The sequence below is a fragment of the Osmerus eperlanus genome, chromosome 16, assembly GCF_963692335.1.
Source record: "Osmerus eperlanus chromosome 16, fOsmEpe2.1, whole genome shotgun sequence".
NCBI lineage: Eukaryota > Metazoa > Chordata > Actinopteri > Osmeriformes > Osmeridae > Osmerus > Osmerus eperlanus.
This window is the reverse complement of record NC_085033.1, coordinates 8,397,654-8,416,987: the sequence shown is the minus strand read 5'-3', so window position 1 is coordinate 8,416,987 and position 19,334 is coordinate 8,397,654. Positions and strand designations below refer to the sequence as shown.

Genomic DNA, 19,334 nt, shown 5'->3' with positions numbered 1-19,334 from the left:
CCCATTGAACCAATTACATCCTTTGCAGGCTGCAGTCTCTTCTATCATTCTCTAGCTTGTGGCATTCTGAGTGTCTTGAGTGTCACTGTTAACTAGACTCAATCCCTGTATTTTTATTGCAATTCCTAAATAGACTGAATCTGTTGACTATCTTGGCCATGGTTAAGTCCATCTTTGTGTTAAGTAGTGCAACATACCCCCTTCAGAATATGCAAGCTGTTGACAAGGTAATCCAGTGCACGACTGAAACAGAGCCTGTGGAATCCTGTACTCTCCATCTCATTTGCTCTATTTACAGCATTTCAAAAGGTCACACAAGCACACATTGACTGAATAGAACAAACACATTGAACCATTGATAGAGAAGTAGGCAATAAGGAGTGCCAGACCTGGACATTTGTATACCATTATACATGATTTAACAGTGATAAAACTTCAGGGCTTTGAGATAACAATGAAAATAAAAGGGTGGATAACAGTTCTATTATCTGACTGCAGCCCCACTTCAAGGTGGGGTAGTTTTGCATTTCATGTATATGTACAGCCAATGTGTCTTTACAATGGCCAACGAGTGAGTAGAGACAAAGTATTGTTTACAAACGCCCATTCCAACTGACACTCGATCATTTTGCACTTCCTAGATTCTTAAATAGCAACCTCTTCTCCAGTCAAAATCTTTAAATTACATAAGTGTTAGGTGTTATATTTAATAACGAAACTGAAAGAAAACCTTTGATCTGAGGCTTAGATGGCATTTGGACAAAACTGATCCAGGTAATGATGATCATAATTATATTGTAATACAAGAACAACTAAAGAAAAAAAATACTTTATTGTCATAAAAGAGAATATAAAAAGTATATGTAGTCTGTCATGTAGTCTGGATGAAATGGGAATAAATCACTTAAGCACATCACATACTGTGAAAATGTATACAGGCCTACCATATTTAACATTTAAAGGGTGGTCTGGCATGTCTAAACATTGCATGTATTATTTATTACTAACAATCAAGCATGAAACTAGTAGTATGTCCTACTCATCTGTGTAATATGATTTATTTACATAAGTAAAAAGTAAAGACAAAAGGCACTTGTCATCTTACAATAAAAAGCAATCAAATGTTTTGCAAAATTATCTCAGTCAGAATTGTCAAGTCAGATGATAAACCTGCATCTGAGTATTAATTGATCACATGCAAAATGTCACTTCTAGAATTGTGTTACAACAATCAGTAACTAGAAAAAAACACATTATAAAATACATTTGAGTAAAAAGTGTAAACATTTGAATAAAAAAGCAATGCTGAACCTCAAATATTTCAATTTTAAGTGTACTCTACTTACCAAAAAAAGTATTCTAAAGTTGTAAAGTGCCAGATAAACAAATTGAGCCTCCTCTCCGAGTGGTCAAATCCAATTGACATGTACCTCATTTACTGGGAATGTATTTTTCAGAATTCACAACCACTGCATGTATTACAAACTTAAAAGTTTGAGTTGTGATTCCATTGTAACAAAAGTCCCTTTCACTACTCACCTTAAGCATCTTTTACACTCAAAGTACATGAGCTGTGCTTTATAGACTAATATGTATCACTTTTTGCACTTGATCAGAGAAAGATATCTGCAAAGACCAAATTAATGTGAGTAATGTCTTGAACCACAGTGCAATCATTTGATCTACACTGCTTAAGACTAAAAACATATTCCGGACATAAATGTGTACACAATCGTAACCAATTTTGACCAAATCAAAGTAGTCTTGTTAAATCCATTTAAAATACAATTATTTTTGAGCAACTTTTTGCTAAAGTCATAATTTGAGAATTTGGAGAATGTGATTAAGACTAACTACTCATGTCACTGTATGCATGGTTATAATACAGCCTCTGAAACGCAGAAATATTAAAATTGTATTTAAGGATAACCTCTTGCTCTACCCTCCAACACTAGAGGGAGACAAATAGCACTACATAAAGTTGGTCAATCAAATAGTAAAATATTTCAATCAGGTACAGGTCTTAGTCTCCAATCCCTCTAGGGGTCACTGCAGACACAGTCGATCTTGTTTCAAAGTGAAGAGGAAGACATGTTTCTGAAGCCAGACGTTAACGTCTCACTGGCCATTCCTGGTTTTACTAGCAACAGCGCTTTGTTGAGGAAGGAGGTGGTCGGCTCAGTTTAAAGGATTCGTTACTGTCTACCTCAGGATTCTCCAGGGGAGGGATCTGTCGACCTGAAATCATTGAGAAAGTAGAACATATTGTATATTGCTGTTTTATATGCAACTACTATTTGTTAGGGTTACATATTATGTAATGGTCACATTGTTGAAACACAGAATTTACTAGAAACACTTACTGATTTTCTGAAAGAGTTCCTCGACATTAATAGCATTTCTGGCACTAGTCTCGATGAAAATTGCTGCAATTGACTCAGCAAAGTCCTTGGCTTCCTTCATAGGGACTTCCCTGTTGTAGGACAATATAATGAGCTATAGCATTATCAAAATCCCTGTGTAACTAAACTTGCGTCCACACAGATCACTTTCGTGATAATTTTATATTTCTTATTTCAAATTCTTGTATTTCTCAATAGAGAAATACATTTGGGACTATAGTTGAACTCTTGTGCCAAGCTTTGAATCGTCTTTTTTATGTGAACAGAATGACATCACATCCTGAATTCTGGTGCTTGTGTATTGTACTGCAATTCAAGATGGTAAAGCCCTACAGAAGAAACCTCATACCTGATGTCTCCCAGATCATTTTTGTTCCCTGCTATCGCTACAACAATGTCCTCAGGACCATGCTCCTTCAGCTCCTTCACCCATTTCTTCAGTGTCTGGAAAGAGTCCTGCAAGGCAGAGCCAGGCCACAAACAAAAGTGTAAATCTATTAGGTATCTGTTACTTTTGTGGAGATCTGTAATTAGGATTGATTTATGATTTGTTAAAATTGAATCAGCCTTGTCACCTCTTTTCTAAGGAAATAAATATCAATACCAGTTTGGTGATGTCATAGACAATGACAGCAGCAGCTGAACCTCTGTAGTACATTGGGGCCAGTGAGTGAAACTGGTAACAAAGAATAGAACAAAATACACAAACATAAGCAAAACAAGAATATACAAAAAATACAAAAACCTACTTCCCAGTTTATAAACAGAAGTGATATTTTCCAATAGCTATATTCAAGTTACTGTTTCTTCTGTCACACATTTTAGCATACACCCTGTGAATCACTGAACAGAACTAGCACTAAAAATAGTAGCTAAGTGAATTCATGTCATGGGGTCACATGAGAAGAGAATGAGAAGACAGGGTGACTAAGAAACCGTGTCCCAGTTTTGTGCTTATTTCAACAAAAAGTATCACTCAAAAGTATTAGAAATAAATATGTGATAAGAAGACGTAGAATGAATTATGTGGATGTACACACCCTTTCCTGTCCTGCTGTGTCCCAGATAAGGAATTTGTGAAGTTCATTTCCACATGGCACCGTTTTCGTTAAAAATGATGCCCTGTGTATGACAAAAAGCATACACCAAAACAAATGAGCCTCATAGAGAAAGCAGTGTTTCATCACATTTCTGCAACTTTGTATTGGAAAATCCAGGTTGAGATGTTATACATAAAACATGTATTCCAAGACGGACTGACAGGACACTTTGCTTTGTGTTATCCTCTATGGACATCAGTGGATCTCAAGGCGAGTCATGTGCAGGTATGTTTCATTTGGTTTTCAATTAAATTACTTTGAGCTCCGATAACAAAACAATCTTAATAATTAAATTTTTATGAACTTACCCTATTGTTGGACTTATGTTGTGGCTAAAATGATCTTGAACAAAACGACATACAATACTGGACTTTCCCACTCCTGTATCCTGGGAAACAATATAAATTGATTAGTCCCAATACTCTTAGCATCATACATTGCGCTGAGACAAGGAAGTTGGGTTAAATCTCCTTTTTGCACCCCATAAGATATGTTTACAATACTAAGCCATCTGGGAGTTGAAGACTATACAGTCTACAAATGCACGTCATTGGGCTGCAAAATTGGTCGAAAAACTACCGCAAGAAATATAGAAGCTAACTGGTTACTTCAGGTGATGACGTAATGGCTGGTATTTAATTGTCAGAGTAATTCCACAAATACAAAAATATGCCCCCCTTTTAAATAGAACACAAAAAAAACAGTCAATGACAAAATAACATACATTTTGACATTGAATATAATCTAGCGGCCTATTTTACCGGCTAGAAAGTTTTTTCATGGGCGAATGGTAGCGTTTTTTTCCAAGGGGTTGTTATTTTCGACAAAGTGGGATAACATGTAGCTAAATTACATTTCGGTCAGTAAAATATTGTGTACGCTTCCTGGATTAAAACACCTTTGTTACTGTCAAGTATAATATCTGTTCTCTTTTCCATGTTTCAGTGCTGTCGATACAGAACGGACAGCGGACAGATTTTTTTTGAGTCAACAAGAAGTACACTTACCCCTAAAAGACAGACTTTAAGTTCCCTTATTGCCATTTTAGAAGCCTACTGCTACTCACATATCTCTTCAATATATTTTCAAAACTTTTGTCTCCACATGCTTACAGCTGAAATATGTTTTTACAAAAGGAGACACCCAAACTCTACGACAGACTGATCATCATTCCAACCATAACGGAAACCAGTTGAAGACAACCGAATCACTAGTCACGTGGTGTTTCCATCTTTCGCTATGAACATAATTTTTGAACAAATCGCATTGGTAAACAGATAAAAACTGATATAACGTGTCTTTAAAGTGTATTGATTGTAAAGATAGAAGATGCGTGAACATTTACATAGGGTATAATCAGAAGTATTTTCATAAACTTAATAGGCCTAGCTTTTAAATTACACATTGGACAACTATATGTAAGACGCAAACTCAGAGATACAATCTTTATTTTTTTTAAGATTGACACTTTATTTTCACAGCATTATTTCGTCTGCAACAATACAAGCTACAAAAGCCTTTAATAATATGAAAATAATTTTATGAGAAGGAAAGATTATGAGCCACATCTAGCAGTAATCCATTACAATCACTTTAGGTTAATCAACTATATAATTTGGGGTGTCCTATCATCAGATTGCTTTGATTTGCCATATTCAAATGCAGTCCCACACATACAAAGTTCCTCCATTTAGAGCAATAAAATAAAAAATAACATATGGAAAAAACAGCTGAAAATACAGCACATTTCCAATTTTACAATAATGTACATGCACAATATGCTGTGCCTTTGTTTTACCCATCACAGAGAAACTGTAATGATGGTAGATGGGTAGCACATTGTAATTGGAAAAGATCATATACTATAGAGTCTGAAATGATTGACTTAAAATCTTGGCTTGTACTCATAACAGACATCAATAGGGTCATAAGTCATGACCCTATTGCGTTAAGAGATGAAAATGCAATTTGAGTACATAATGCACAGGTCAGTTACCAGGCACGGTCCACCAGTTCTCATGTTTGTACATCTGCAGTTCTCACAAACAAAAGGTTGTGCCAAATATATATATATGGCATGTCATTTCAAATCAACATATTTGCATAATTATGTAAATATATATAATATATAGAGACCCATCATAAATTCTTCATATTTCAAAGAGCATCTGTCCTAGTGGTTCTATTGTGCAACTCGTCCAGTCTTGCAGCTTCAGTTATGGCACAGTGGTTGCATTCCAAACAGGTTGTTCCATCTGAGACTGACTGGGAGAGGGGGTCATTATAGGGGGTGAATAAATTGGTCTAATCTTGTCCTTAAGGTCTAAAAGCAGGATCTTCTCAAACTTAAAAGGTAGGGTGCCTCCCTCACACTTCCAATACTACCCTTTCCCTTCAGTTCCTCCAGCTCTCGCCCTCCCTAACACAAAGGCTTGGCACTAGGGAGCATTCTATTCTGAAGTATGGTCCCTCCTATTTTCTCATGTTGGCCTCAATTCCATTGACGTGTCAGCTATAGGCAATTTCATTATGCACTGGTTATTTACCAAATGCCATGGGTAAATAACAAGTTCATAACTTTGGTCAGTTTTCAACCTTATGTGGAGTTAGCATGCACTGACTTGCCTAATTGTGGACCGATAGAAGACATGTGGCTGTTGACTTCCTAGGGCTTTGAACAGCTGGAAATGTAAAGCAGTATGTATGTAGGCTAAATGGGAACAGAGATGAGCAGACTTCACAGGTTGGTCTCCCTCCTATCTTTACTTGGCGAAGGTTTAGCGGCATCCTTGCAGGGCTTGCCATTGGTGGAGGCAGGTTGTTCTGTAACGGTTGTCACAGGAGCCATGGAGCGCTTGGTCTGCTCCTCATTCCTGGCCTCTGGGCTGGGCTGTGTGGGTGGAGCCTGCTCCGAGGGAGGCGGGACTGTCAGTTCCTGCTGCAGCTTGTGGCTCTGCAGGAGACGGAGCTGGACACGCAGCTCCAAGATGGCTTCCTGCTCCTCGTGGATAGCCTGATTCAGGTGGGTGTTCTTGTTCTGCAGGTCAACCAATCACAACATTAGCAGGTTAGAACTCTTACTGTCACCAACCATATTCCAACACCTCAAAAATAATACAAACAAAAAAGGGGCAAAAGTAATAGAAAAACCTTATACTATAAGTCTGTCTCTCACCTCCAGTTCTTCATTCTGCTTTTGTAGGTCTTCGAGGATCAGCTGCAGCTCTTCTTCATCCTCACTCTCGCTCTCGCTGTCTGAGGAGTACTCCTCGGTCTCACTGCGGCCTTGCTGCCGACTGGAGAAAACACACACCCAGCGTAGTGGTAAATCAAACGGTAACTGGGTCATTACCCCAAGTGAATTTTCATCCTATGATGTCTATTTGTGAGCACTTTTACCTCTGTATGTCAGCAATTTCAGCCCGCAGCCTCTCAATCTCCTCCTTCTCAGTGGCTATCTGCCGGCGCAGCACCTGCTCTAGAGAGATCAGCTCCTCTTGCTCTGTCAGGATCTCATTCTCCTGCACAGGGGGGCGGGAGGAAAAGTGGAACAATAGGGGGAACATTGTAGAATGTAAGGGGACATCCATACTTGTATTGTACTGTTCCCATATTTGTATTAGCCCTTTTAAAAACACCACAGTCTCACAATGCAGGTGTGCCTGTGCGTGAGTCTTACCTGTGCTAGCAGGATGTTGACCACCTCTTCCTCATTCTCAGTCATTTCCTCTTTGGAAACGTCCTCTTTGGAGAGGCTTGCTATCTCCTGAGCGATCTTACTCTCACACTCCTGACAGGTCACAGGGGAGGGAGGCATGGAGGAATTACATTACGCAGGCATATCACGAGAGATATACTGGATTGTGGCTAGTAAAAACGTTTTTTTTTGTCATTACTGTACCAAGTTTTAATGACACAGAACCTACAGTTCCATGACCATTAAAGAGGTATGTGTTTTACTAGCCTGCCGTTTGGCTTCTCTCAGTTTGCGTTTGAGAGCAGTGAGGATGCGCTGCACCTCCCACAGTCTCTCCTCTTTAGACAGGTCTTTCACCCCTGCCTGGAGGTCCCTGTGCAAGCAGTTCAGCAGGAACTCCTGGGGAACATCACACATATACGTCACACAAATGCAAGACCAGTATTCAATAACATCTCATCAGTTCTGTGCTAGCTAGCTAGCAGCAGTGGTCGAATACTGCGGCGTCCCTGTGCTTAGTGAATGGCAAAGCTGAATGGGGCTAAACTGGGAGGACAGAAGGGAGGAGTCCACCCACCTGTCTGCGTATCTCCTCCTTGATGCTCTCCTGGGTCTCAGGCAGCGCCGGCATGGCGGCCATGTTGGACCAGCGCAGGGGGCGCACCACAGGCTTCAGCACCACTTCTCCAAACAGCTCCCTCACGTGCGTGAAGAACACGTAGAGAACCCGGTTCCCGATCTAAATCAGGATGGGAACGGGGGGAGGGAGGGGATGGGGTGTGCTGAAAGTCATTCGTCTACATGGCTGTCTGTGGGATGATGGATGCTGTGCTACCGCTGGATCATCGAAAGTGGAACAGCCACAGAAGCAGTTCTCCTGAGAATAAATTAGCTGCTTGGAAGTAGGGCATGCTTTCTCCACCCCCCCCCCATTTTGTTTTTTAAATAACTGTCTTCCTGTCTGACAAAAAGCAAGGAATTGTTTCAATGGGCTGAATGTATAATATGTTTACAACTACTTCTTTTATAGGTGTTATTTGCCCAAATCCCTCTAACCAGTAACTTTTGAAACCCCTTCTATTCTCTCCTCTTCTCACACTCATCCTCCTGTCCCTCTTCATCTCTGACCTGAACGGTGGGGTTGAGGACTATGGAGATGTTCTGGATGTTCATCTTGGTGTCAGCCTCCCTGGCGATGACATGGTCCATGTGGGTGACCAGCCAGGACAGAATGAGCCTGCAGCCAGGGGACATTTCTGTCAGAAGCCGCTGGAACTCGGTGACCTTCTCCGCCTCGCCCTGTCTACTGCAGGCGTCCTCAAAGCGCTGGGCCAGCTCTCGGCCCAGCAGGTTCTCCGGCAGCTCACGGAGGTACTGCTTCAGCAGGCTGGCCACCGTGTGGGGGTCGTACTCTTCCAGACAAGGACACTCCTCGCGGTCGTAGGCGGCTTTCAACTCGTCCACCTTGGACTTCATACCTGGGAGGAAGGAGGGGACAGGGAGGTGTGGGCATAATAGGTTGGAAGTCAAAATGCTGTTATGGATATTTAATGTAAGGAGAGATATTAACAGAAGATATTGTACATATTGTATGTTGCTGTGACTAACATTGCCACACTGCATTAACGGGAAGATATATGTTAATACATTTAACAACTGTGCAGACGTAACAAAACATGTTTTCACGCATTAATGTGGTCAACAAAAGTCAACTCCTCAAAATGATAACAGTCTCACCAAGGTTCAAATCTGAAGGAACTCCTACCTGACACGCGGTAGATCCCTTCGCACTTCATGCCGTAGCTCTCTATGTAGTCTATGCACTCCCTGAAAACGGCTGGCAGCTGGAGGCCATCGTAGAGGGCTGTTCTTTTCACAGCCTCGGCAAGAGGGGCCCCGAAGATGGGCCTGAGGGTGGGGGTCTCCACGGGAACCGGCTCGGCCTCTGCGGTGGGCTTTTTCTTCTTCTTCTTCTCCTTCCACTGTTTGACCACGTCCGCAGCCGTCAGGTCCTTGGACTTCTTGTCCTTGGCCTTGTCCTCCTTGGGGCCCTTCTCCTTCACCTTGAAGTCTTTCTCCTTCTTCTTGGAGAAGCTGGGCTTCTTGAACACGTGGATGCCCTTGGATCGCTTCATCTTGGACGGGCTCTCCGCTTCGTCTGCCGAGCTGTCCTCCTGGAAGGCGGCGTAGCCCTCCGCTGAATGACGGAGCAGAGGCAAAAGGAGAGGGAAAAGACGAGAGAGGGTGAGAGTTACGGTAAACCCCTTAATCCCCTCTTTCTCTCTCTGCTACCACACACCCCTCGATCACCATGTTTTGAGACAGAGGCGAGAAGAGAGGACAGAACAGGAGGGGGAGAATGGGGACTGAAAAAGAGGTCAGCCACCAATTTAGCACAATTCCCACTGCATCTTGCCAGTTTCCTTTCCTGAACAAGCTTTAGAATTGTGATTCGGTGCTTCCTCTGAGCAAAATGCAACCAACTAGAGTCAACCTGCATTAAAGCTCCGCTCACAGTTTGTTGTCTCCTTTAATCAGTGCCACTATAGTATGTATTCCCAAGTAAAAACACTCTTTATCAACTTGTGGCCCAAGACACACCTTCACCAGGTATTGGGTGTGCCCTCAAACTGTCTTTCTCTTCCTTTCTCTCACTGTGCCCTGGGATGGCTACATTTAACTGCAGGATAACAACAACAAAAAAGATACAGTCATGTGGAAAAATGTATCTAATGCTCTAGTAACATTTAAAAAGATTGAGAAAGGTTAACACTCAAATGGTTTGACCCAAAACTAGGTCTGGTACAGGCAAACTGGTGAGGCAAACTTATTCTCAGACACATAAGATCTGACACGTCTTTGTTGTTTTAAACTACACACCATGTACATTTTAGAATGTAAAGAAGCTTTCATACTTCTCTTTTCTTTTTTCTTAAACTTGTTCTTCTTCTTGCTGTGTTCCTTGTCGTCGTCTGAGACGGCATCAGGGGGCTCGTGGTGGTGTCCATCGTGGGGGGGTGACGGTTCGCCCGTGCGGTAGAGACCAGGGAACTTGGTGGGGCTGATCTCTTCAGAGCTCGGGGTGCGGGCCACACCCCCTGGGTGCTCTGCCCTGCGCTGCTCCGCAGGACTGCTGCTGGGGGGCAGGAAGCACTCCGTCATGGCTGCACTGCCCTGGTCAGTACTCTGGCCTCAGACACCTTTCCACTCCATCACACCTGCAGGGGGCAGCTGTCTTAGTTAGTAACGCCACGGTATTGTCTTTGCCTCGTTAACCACCTGTTAAGGTTGAACTTCCTTATAGCACCTCTTAGATTCATTCGATGAGTCCCTTAAACTTAATTTGACACCACAGGAGTCGAATACTAATTCAAAGTTTGTTTATTACTAATTCTGGTTTATGATGCAACTTATTTTTCTTATGAAAGAACAACTTTTACAACCGCTGCAGAAACAAAGTATACCCACCAGATGGGGCTCTATTGTAGAAAAGGTATATTTTGGATTATGCCAAACCCACACAAACCCATAGCCTTCCAACAGAAGGCAATGTCACACCCCTATCTATCCACTGTTATGCCAATACGATGGCATTCTACGAAGGTCAAACAAATGAAGTCACTCGTATTGGTACTGTAAAAATGCTTGGATCCCTTGCTGTGTAGTACTAGACCCTTGTATGGTGAAGCTTTGACAAGTTCCTTTCTCAGATTAACCAGGTAGGCCTACCTATAGCAGCACTATTAAAAATCTAAGTAGCACTGAATATCAGAGCTTGTCTAATAAATAATGGGTCCCATTATCTGCCAAACATCTTTCTCATGTCATGATATTGCTTAAGCAGGGAACCTTGACATGCGCCCCATTCAAACACTACCAAAGTCGACGACATACAGTAAAAGATAACTGGAGCTAACATTTTTAAAGACAGTAAATTCTAATCGTTTAACAAATCAAACTATGGAGATTACAGACCAAGAAAACTAGCTAGCAAAAGAAAATCCTGTCATCTAACCATCCTGGTTGTGGAGGATTATCCTTTCAAAACTGGCTTGACTTCTGGAATACCGATTCAACAGAGATAAACGGGCAGTAATGGTAGCTAAGCATTTTCTAACTCTCCTTTTTCCTGCCAGAGCACCACCTGTAAGCTAACTAGCATTATTAATGACTCTGATTACATTTAACGAAGGCCTATATGCTAGTTTTGCTAGCTAGCGTTAGTAGCGTTAGTACAGTAACCAGTTTACTGTGCTCAAGTAAGCCATGTAGCTAGCTTGCTAACGTCACAGCAAAGCTATTCTCTTATTCTGTCCACTCAACGAACCATTAAGATCATATAAGTAAATCAACACATATTAACCATGTTACACATTTGTAGTGAGGTTAACTCAGAAGAAAATATGAGGAAGTTTAGAAACTAACCTTCCGGACAATTTTGAGCTGAGCTTCCTGCTGCCCGTTTGTATACCAAATAAACCGACGTGAGTCTGCGCTGTATGACCAGATGCATGTTAGGAATTGTAGTTTAATGGCTAGAGGAGAAACTACAACCTTTTTTCTACTGAACTGGCTCAGTCTATTCCAAGGCTCACAGCTGCTCTTTGCTGAAATGAGGTCACGTAAATGAATATCATAAAAAGACTCATTGTCTTTCTGGGACATTTGTCTTCACTAACTGCTTGCCAACTGGGCACAGCATCAGTGATAAGCACCCTACCGCCTTTGAAAACCTGTTGGCACTACAGAGGAGTTTTGTAGCAGTAAAAGATTGGCAACAGTTAACACTCTCTTTCCCTCATTTGCAGAAGATGCTTTGCTTGCACTGGGACACCTGTGAACTATAATGACACCTTTGTTTCCCCAGGAAATTATGCACTTCCTGACTGTGTGAAACTAAGGTAAGATTGCATGGGGAGTGAACAGGAATGAAGGCTGTTGTAGCAAATTACTGTTTTCCCATGCTGCAATTTCTGCATTATAAATAGTGACAAAACAATAAAGACAATTTCATTTGTTGTTTTTTGATTCTTGAACTACAAACCAAAGACAATTTCACCAACATTTTCTTTATTTGGTGTGCAATGGGGATTCAGTGGATCATTACTGTAAAAAATACATTATTTATACACCTCTAGTTAAAAAAAACAACAACACTATTGAGAACATATCTAAAATATACAGTGAAAATATCAGCAGAATAAAAAACTTTTTTGAAAAGGGGTGGGAAATATCTTACAACCTAGATCAGGCATGTGAACACATTATCGGTGACAGATTCCTATGCCCGCAGTCCTCGCTCTGGTCAAGTCTTGACATGTGGTGCCAGCATGTGCCCACACTTCAGAAGAGACAGTTCATGCACTTCACAGCCTTGCTGCCATAGTCCAGACACTCTGGGCCAATACACTGACAGCAGGCGTTATGAAACCAGCGGTATTTCGATCCTCCCATTGACTCGCAGTATATTTTACACTGCCGGATGGACAAGCAATCATCGAAGTAGACCACTGTACACATGTTGTCTAAGAGAAAAGAGATGGAGATAAGGGAGATCTTAAGTCAGTAAGCCAATAAACACATCTTCAAAACATAGTAAAGGTTGCCTGCTAAAAGCGCGATATGTGAACCTCCCATGTTTTGTTGAGTTCTTTTTACAGCCATAAAAAATGAAGTTAGTGTGACCATATGTTTTTGGTGGATCTAATGAGTTAACGGTTCAGTTCTGTGGGAACACTCTCTCAAGAGTGTCTTTTTATAGTAAATAAGCCTGGGTCAGAGGTTCAGAGCCAAACTGGCCACAGAAGAATGAGAAGGGAGGATGAGGCAGAGAACCACCTCAGTCCATTCTTTTTATGTAGGACATTTTGTTCTAGTAAAAAGATCTGTTACTAACAGGGTGGTACAAGTATAATTTACAAGTGTAAACAACTAGGATGTTGTTGCTTTACATGTTATTTTCCTTTACAGCGGACCTGCCACAAGTGTTTACACTACCTTGAGTGTCATAGCTTGCATGAATGCTGTTGCCAGGCAGAGATACATTTTGGTGCTGGTCATCAAGTGTCTCTAGAAAAGAGACCAGGTTTTCATGGTGAGAGAGTTCCTCTGCGACGGGGAAGGACACCACCATCATGTTGATTGGAGCCTCTCCTTCTGTAAGAGCTCGGAACAGTGAGGGGATTGGTCGGTGTAGCTCCTCCACTGTGCTCTTGGAGGTGGCGGGAGTGTCACTGTAGTTCTTTGGATTACACATGCCTGACAGACAGGTACAGACAGTGGCAGAGAGATTGAGTGATTATATTTGATAAAAAACGTGCAAAAAGGTTTCAAAGATCACAGTCTTATCTTAATTTAATCCTACTACTTTAATTTCCAAATACAGCAGTAATCGCTTCACAAGTCATTGCCTCCTCAGAATTGATTTGACCTTAACTTATAAATAAACACAAAGTGAATTAGACCTAATTGGTAAATTATGTTATGAAGAGAGGAGTTGGACAGAGGAATTGGAGTTCAAACCAATATTAAAAGCAAAGCCAAAACAGATGTTTTCAATAAGGGATACACATGGGTCCACCGTCCCTCATTCCCTGCCCTTTTCTAATACAAACTGTACTTTTGTGACCATTTCTGCACATCAAAGCAGGTGCTGTTGGCACCAAATACATGCTTTGCATGGAAACTTGGTCATATGACAGTCATAAAATAACATACAAAAGAGAAATATATACTGGCTAGTGGCTGCAATCTATTCTAGATATGTTGTAAAGGCCTATCCTTGTGGGATAGTCCATGGACAAAACATCTGTACAACAGTGGTCTCTCTGCTCTTACATAGCCACATGCTTTCATTTGTCATTCACATAAAAGATTAATAAAATATTGGTTGTCAACACCTACAACAACATCTGTCTTTCAAAACAGGCTAACACATCTCTCCTGAAAGCACAGGGAGGAGAGACATACTATCCAGTTTGAACTTAATGGCATACCTGATCATACAATAATATTCTGATCATTCTATAATCGGCTGTATTTATTTTCTTATGAGACACCACCCCCTCCACTGTTCCTCGGTTAACAAGAAAGGTCAAAGTTCACTTGAGAAAGGTTAACCCTGTTTCTCTCGACTGACTCTTGAAACCTTTGATGCTCTGAACCTCCTCTGGACTTCCTGTCCATGTGGTGGGCCCTAAATTGAGACTTTATTCCCTTCATTTCCTGAAGTCTAATAGAGTCCTCCCTTCACCTCTCCTCATACCAGGCTGTGAGAGGAATACTTTCTCATTCCAGTGGGCCCTTTTGTGTCTGGTTTCACTCACCTCACACTCACCTCATATCAGAACTACACCACTAAAAAGACTAATGCTTTCTAAAAACATGCCAAAATAGACAAGAGCACTATTAAAACACATACAAGTACCAAGACACACCAAGTACTGTGTCTACTATACACACACATTTGACATAAAATATAGTCCATAACCTAGGTTTCATGAGCAACATCTTGGCTGATTTAGAGGGCATCCAAATATAAGATATATCAACTTGAATTAATGGGATATAACACTCACCCACACAGTCACAACACTCCTCCCATAGGGTCCCCAGACACAGCATGCACTCTTTACAGCAGGAACAGTTCCCATCAGAGGGACGACACTGACACAGCTCCTGTTGCACACAAACACACAGGCATCAGCAACATTACTTCAAAAGTGCTAAGAAGAACACATATCCTTTGTACAAGGTACCTGTGAACAGGGAGAACACACAGGTAAATAAAAAAAATGGTACAGATTTGGCTCTGACAGCCACATGGTTTGAGTAGAGAATAACAGATTCCAGAACAGAAGACATCAACACTAACACACAAGAAACATTCAATTAAAAAGGCAGTTCAACAGCAGGTTTTTGTTCCGGACATCAACTCCATCAGACAGGAACAATTACAGGTCAGTGCAACTGCACAGTAACGTGGAATGTACAATGTGGTATCATAGAATGTAAGCGCGTGTCATACAGCCGCAATAATAACTTCTTGGTTGTGTATTGGTTGTGGTGAATCAACATGAGTTTATATGGACGTACCTGTTCTGGCATGTCTAAAGAACAGTAATACAAACACAAACAACAGATTTCCCACAACTATTGCACTGTAATTGATGCTTTCAAATATTACAGTAAGGTGCACTGTCTGAATAGAGATAAAGAGAATGTCTGTGTGTGTGTTCTTGCTAAGCAAGGGGATATAGTTTCACATCTTTATTACAAGGAAAGTTTGGGACAAGATAGAAAGCATTAAGCAGAGTTCCTTTTGATCAAAGTGTATCAAAAGTGTACTACACTACAAAGTGTAGTAATTGTAAACAAGACGTCCTTGCAAAAAATGTTTCCATGTCTATGTTTACCCTTACACAAGCAAAATGAAGACCAAACAAAGAAACACTCATAAGCATGTACATTCGTTCAACAAATGTCAACAACATGTTGGCATGGATACTACCGAACCTGTGGGCAAGGACTAATGGTGATTTAGACTGGCATAGTGTTCCTCTGTTTCTAGCACTTCTCCTGACACAGAACACAGAGCACATTCCACAAAGTCAAGGTCACTGCAATGAAGGAGGGGCGGAAGAGGAAGAGAGAGAGACAGAGAGAGAGAGAGAGACAGAGAGCTGTGAGAAGAAAACACCTGGTGCACAGAACATGGCTGCTCCCCCCACAACAGGCTCTCTCAGTCTCTCTCTTTTGTTTGCTTTCATTCCCTCGATCTTGTTCCTTCTCTCCTAACCCGATAACTTGTTGTTCGTTCTTTACCTCTTTTGATTTTTTCTCTTTCTCAATCCCTCCTCTTTCCCCTTACGTTCTCTGAGAAACCATCTCTGAAGCATTTACGAATGCAGTTGCAAAGGACGGCCTCTGACTCAACAGCATATCATTTCACAACCACATAGAGAGCTCTCTCTACCTCCCAGCATGCTTGATCTGATGATAGGGCTAAGGGTTTGTTATGGTTACTCTTCATGAAGAATGTCTTCCTGTATCTCCAGTAAACAGTAAATGGAGACTGCTTAGAAAATGAGGTTTGTAACAAAAGACGGAGGCAGCTTAGAACCTTAGTTACTGTAACTAAACATGACCTGACCTGGTTGACTAAACACCACTCAGTACTGTAGCAATGAGTGGTTGATCCAGAATCCTGCACTTCCATCTAGAGAATGAAGAAGATGGGGTGAAGGCGAAAGTGTGTTCAGACACAGAACGTGTGCTGCCTTGTCCTGCAAAGCACTCGTGTTACTTTGAAATTGCTGCCCCACCCTACTAACGGCTGGGTTTGGACAAAGCTGGCTGCAAGCTACCCTGAAGCAGCCCTAGAACTCACTGTGTGAGTGTGTGTGTGTGTCTGACTGCACACTTCCAGGCTCCAGGGCAGTATGTTATCCCCCCCTCTACACACACACCTCCTTCTGACCCTACCGTTCCCTGTCTCCCCTAGCCCCCTCCGCCCCTTCCGTCTCCCCCCTAGGGGGCTTTGGGAATTCAGACAAATGACTTTGGATAGAAGCAAAGACTGATAGAGCATCAGACATATCCCACTAATCACCAGCAGCATGCAGCTTCCACAGGGGGAGGAGGTCGTTTTCTCTTTCACTCCACACTGCCAAATCTGACAGCAAGTTAGCATGTTAGCATTTTGAAGGTTCAGGGAACTAAGTCTGCTGGAAAGGTTGTCCTGTCAGTATCAATTTGAGCAGTAATCCATCTGGTTATGAATCTAGGGTGTTACAAAAATACCGGACAACTAGATTTAATTATGCCAGAGAATAAAGAGGCACCAAAAGAACACTTTGTAAAGCATTGCCAGATTCTATTTAGGGGGCCTGAGCACAAAAATAAATGAATGATAAATAACACAGTAAACTTTGACACTACAGTGCGAGAGCACACTCCTCAAACACCACAAGCGAGTGTTGGACACTAATGAACCCTTTTGTCAGACAGAAAGTGAGGTCAGACGGATTAGGAGGAACTGGTCACTGAGGTTAACAGTGCAACATAAAGAAATAGTGGGCTGGGCAGTCCCACTAAATACAGACTGGCTCAAAGCAGACCAACCGCCAAAGGCTGACAAGAGCTCTGAAGGAGAGAGAGATAATTCAGAGAAAAAGAAAGAGGGGGAGCGAGCTAGCGAGGGAGAAAAAAAGAAAGAGAAAGACGGAGAGAAGAGAAAGACAGAACAAAAATTGACAGAGAGAAGAGACAGAGAGAGCACAGAGAACACAATGCTAACATATTAGCAAATAATCACAGGGAAGTTGTGGGATCAAACACAAAACTCAAGCACAAATATGGAATCTATCTTATGTCATTTTATAGCTCTGACTATACGTATGTCATGTCAACATTAGTTGGAACGTTTGTTAAGTTATTTCAATGGATGAGTTATTTAGTGAACCAGTCAAACAGCCAAAAAAAACAGACAAGATGAATTGTCTTCTACTACCATCAGCGACCTGTTCTGGGAACGTTTTCAGGATTTTGTTCAGCTTATTGAAGGAATGCATCTGCATTCCTTTTCACAGTCACATTTCTTCTTCATTCCTTCAGTTGGAAAACAACAGTCACCATTTTCATAGTACAGGAATGTTTCATTTCACTCTTGCAATGAAGAAAAGCAGCCTCCATATTATTTCAGCATACAAATGTATAAGGAAAACCTTCACGTTGTGTACGTAACCAGAATAAAAATATATGAATCTACGTTTTCAATAATTATACTAGTGATGCATTTGAGTACAGTTTTGGGATCAATCACACAAGCAGTGTTCATCTAACAGTAATGAGTTCCTGGGCTTAAAGCAAGGGTTTCAGTCACTCTTACCTGTATGAGGCACTTGCTAACATCGCTGGCACAGAGTGCTTTGTTACAGGCCATGCTCAGAGACATTCCCGACAAGAGAAAGAGAAGTGCAGCCGTGGCTGGAATCATCAGCTGACCCGGCCTCATCCTGGTGGCTCAACAGCAAGTCACTGTCCACCTGGATCAACACACAGCAGCAACCATGTCAGAGTGGGTGGCACAGAACAGTGTTCATTCGTTTAGGATATTCTAACTCGATTCTAAATGTAGTCAAATTAGTATTTCATTATTGCATTTATTAAGAAGTTTCTTTCATTCCTCCGTTTTAGGGTATTGTGACCACTTACCAGTATGTTTAGACTGCAACAAGTGAACATTTTAAACATCTGGCAACATCAGCTTTAATCTTTAACTTGAATGCAAGGAAACTACTCATCATGGTGAGATGCTTCTTCAAGATTGCCATAGAAAAGTTGTTTTTATTTCCATTTTAAATAATGAGATGCTTGAGAGAAAACCATTTTAGACAGTTATTTTAAACTTTTCGTTTGTATTAATAGGCTACATTTGTTCTTATTGCTCGATACATTTAACTCGCATGCACAACAAATCGTGAGCAGACACTGATTCGTGCCAGAATATCAATCAAAAGACATGAAAAACTTACCAAAGTAAGTTAAGAAGGTCCTGGACTTTTCCTTTGACTGGTAGTTTTATTCACTTTGAACCCGTCCACTTTCCAGGATGGAATTATGCCGCTAATGTGTCCAGAGGGCGTCAGTTTCTCCGCAACACAAAGCGACAGGCAGTCGGGCGCCTTAAAGACACACAGCCCATTTTGAAATCCAAGAGTTGCAAAAGAGCCCAAGCCAGGTGAGATGAGAAATATGTTGCGGCCGAGATAACAGAATGCTAAATTGTAGGCAAACACACGGTGTCTTCATACACGCCGAATGTGTAAAGAACATACGTTAAAGTTAAAGTGGGCACGTTAAATCCATGGGACCTTGTGAGTTAGCCACTCTTTGCATTGTTTGACTCTCGTCTTGCAGCCATAAAACCCCCATTATAAAATTCTTTGTCTCCGTTCTAATCAAGAATGCGATGAATAGGTGGCCACGAGTACCTCATTAGCAGTGAAAGAGCCATTCGGAAGCCATCGTGATCATGTGGGGGCAGTTTGCTTCGACGGGGCGTGCTACTACCGATAAAACGTGACAAGTATCCCATTGCAACCTGATATACCTCCATAGCCGATTTACACCACG

At 41.5% G+C, this 19,334-nt stretch overlaps 3 protein-coding genes across 3 annotated transcripts; all 3 read right to left on the bottom strand.

Moving 5' to 3' along the window:
- Window positions 1–813: 813 nt before the first annotated feature.
- rab31 (RAB31, member RAS oncogene family) lies at window positions 814–4,694 on the bottom strand. Its single transcript, XM_062481890.1, has 7 exons — window positions 4,510–4,694; window positions 3,811–3,890; window positions 3,443–3,524; window positions 3,007–3,078; window positions 2,752–2,858; window positions 2,364–2,473; window positions 814–2,238 (listed from the first exon to the last, which is right to left on the bottom strand). The coding sequence occupies exons 1-7, from the start codon at window positions 4,543–4,545 to the stop codon at window positions 2,141–2,143; spliced, it is 585 nt and encodes a 194-aa protein (XP_062337874.1). The 5' UTR covers window positions 4,546–4,694; the 3' UTR covers window positions 814–2,140.
- A 1,293-nt stretch (window positions 4,695–5,987) lies between these two features.
- ralbp1 (ralA binding protein 1) lies at window positions 5,988–11,699 on the bottom strand. The gene is made up of 10 exons (XM_062481042.1): window positions 11,625–11,699; window positions 10,115–10,417; window positions 8,965–9,396; window positions 8,328–8,677; window positions 7,777–7,938; window positions 7,467–7,598; window positions 7,182–7,292; window positions 6,902–7,023; window positions 6,678–6,798; window positions 5,988–6,539 (listed from the first exon to the last, which is right to left on the bottom strand). The coding sequence occupies exons 2-10, from the start codon at window positions 10,359–10,361 to the stop codon at window positions 6,240–6,242; spliced, it is 1,977 nt and encodes a 658-aa protein (XP_062337026.1). The 5' UTR covers window positions 10,362–10,417; window positions 11,625–11,699; the 3' UTR covers window positions 5,988–6,239.
- A 553-nt stretch (window positions 11,700–12,252) lies between these two features.
- Window positions 12,253–19,218, bottom strand: twsg1a (twisted gastrulation BMP signaling modulator 1a). Its single transcript, XM_062481893.1, has 5 exons — window positions 18,734–19,218; window positions 18,088–18,244; window positions 14,777–14,876; window positions 13,197–13,457; window positions 12,253–12,724 (listed from the first exon to the last, which is right to left on the bottom strand). Exons 2-5 carry the CDS (start codon window positions 18,211–18,213, stop codon window positions 12,543–12,545), a joined length of 669 nt encoding a protein of 222 aa, XP_062337877.1. The 5' UTR covers window positions 18,214–18,244; window positions 18,734–19,218; the 3' UTR covers window positions 12,253–12,542.
- Window positions 19,219–19,334: the final 116 nt, after the last annotated feature.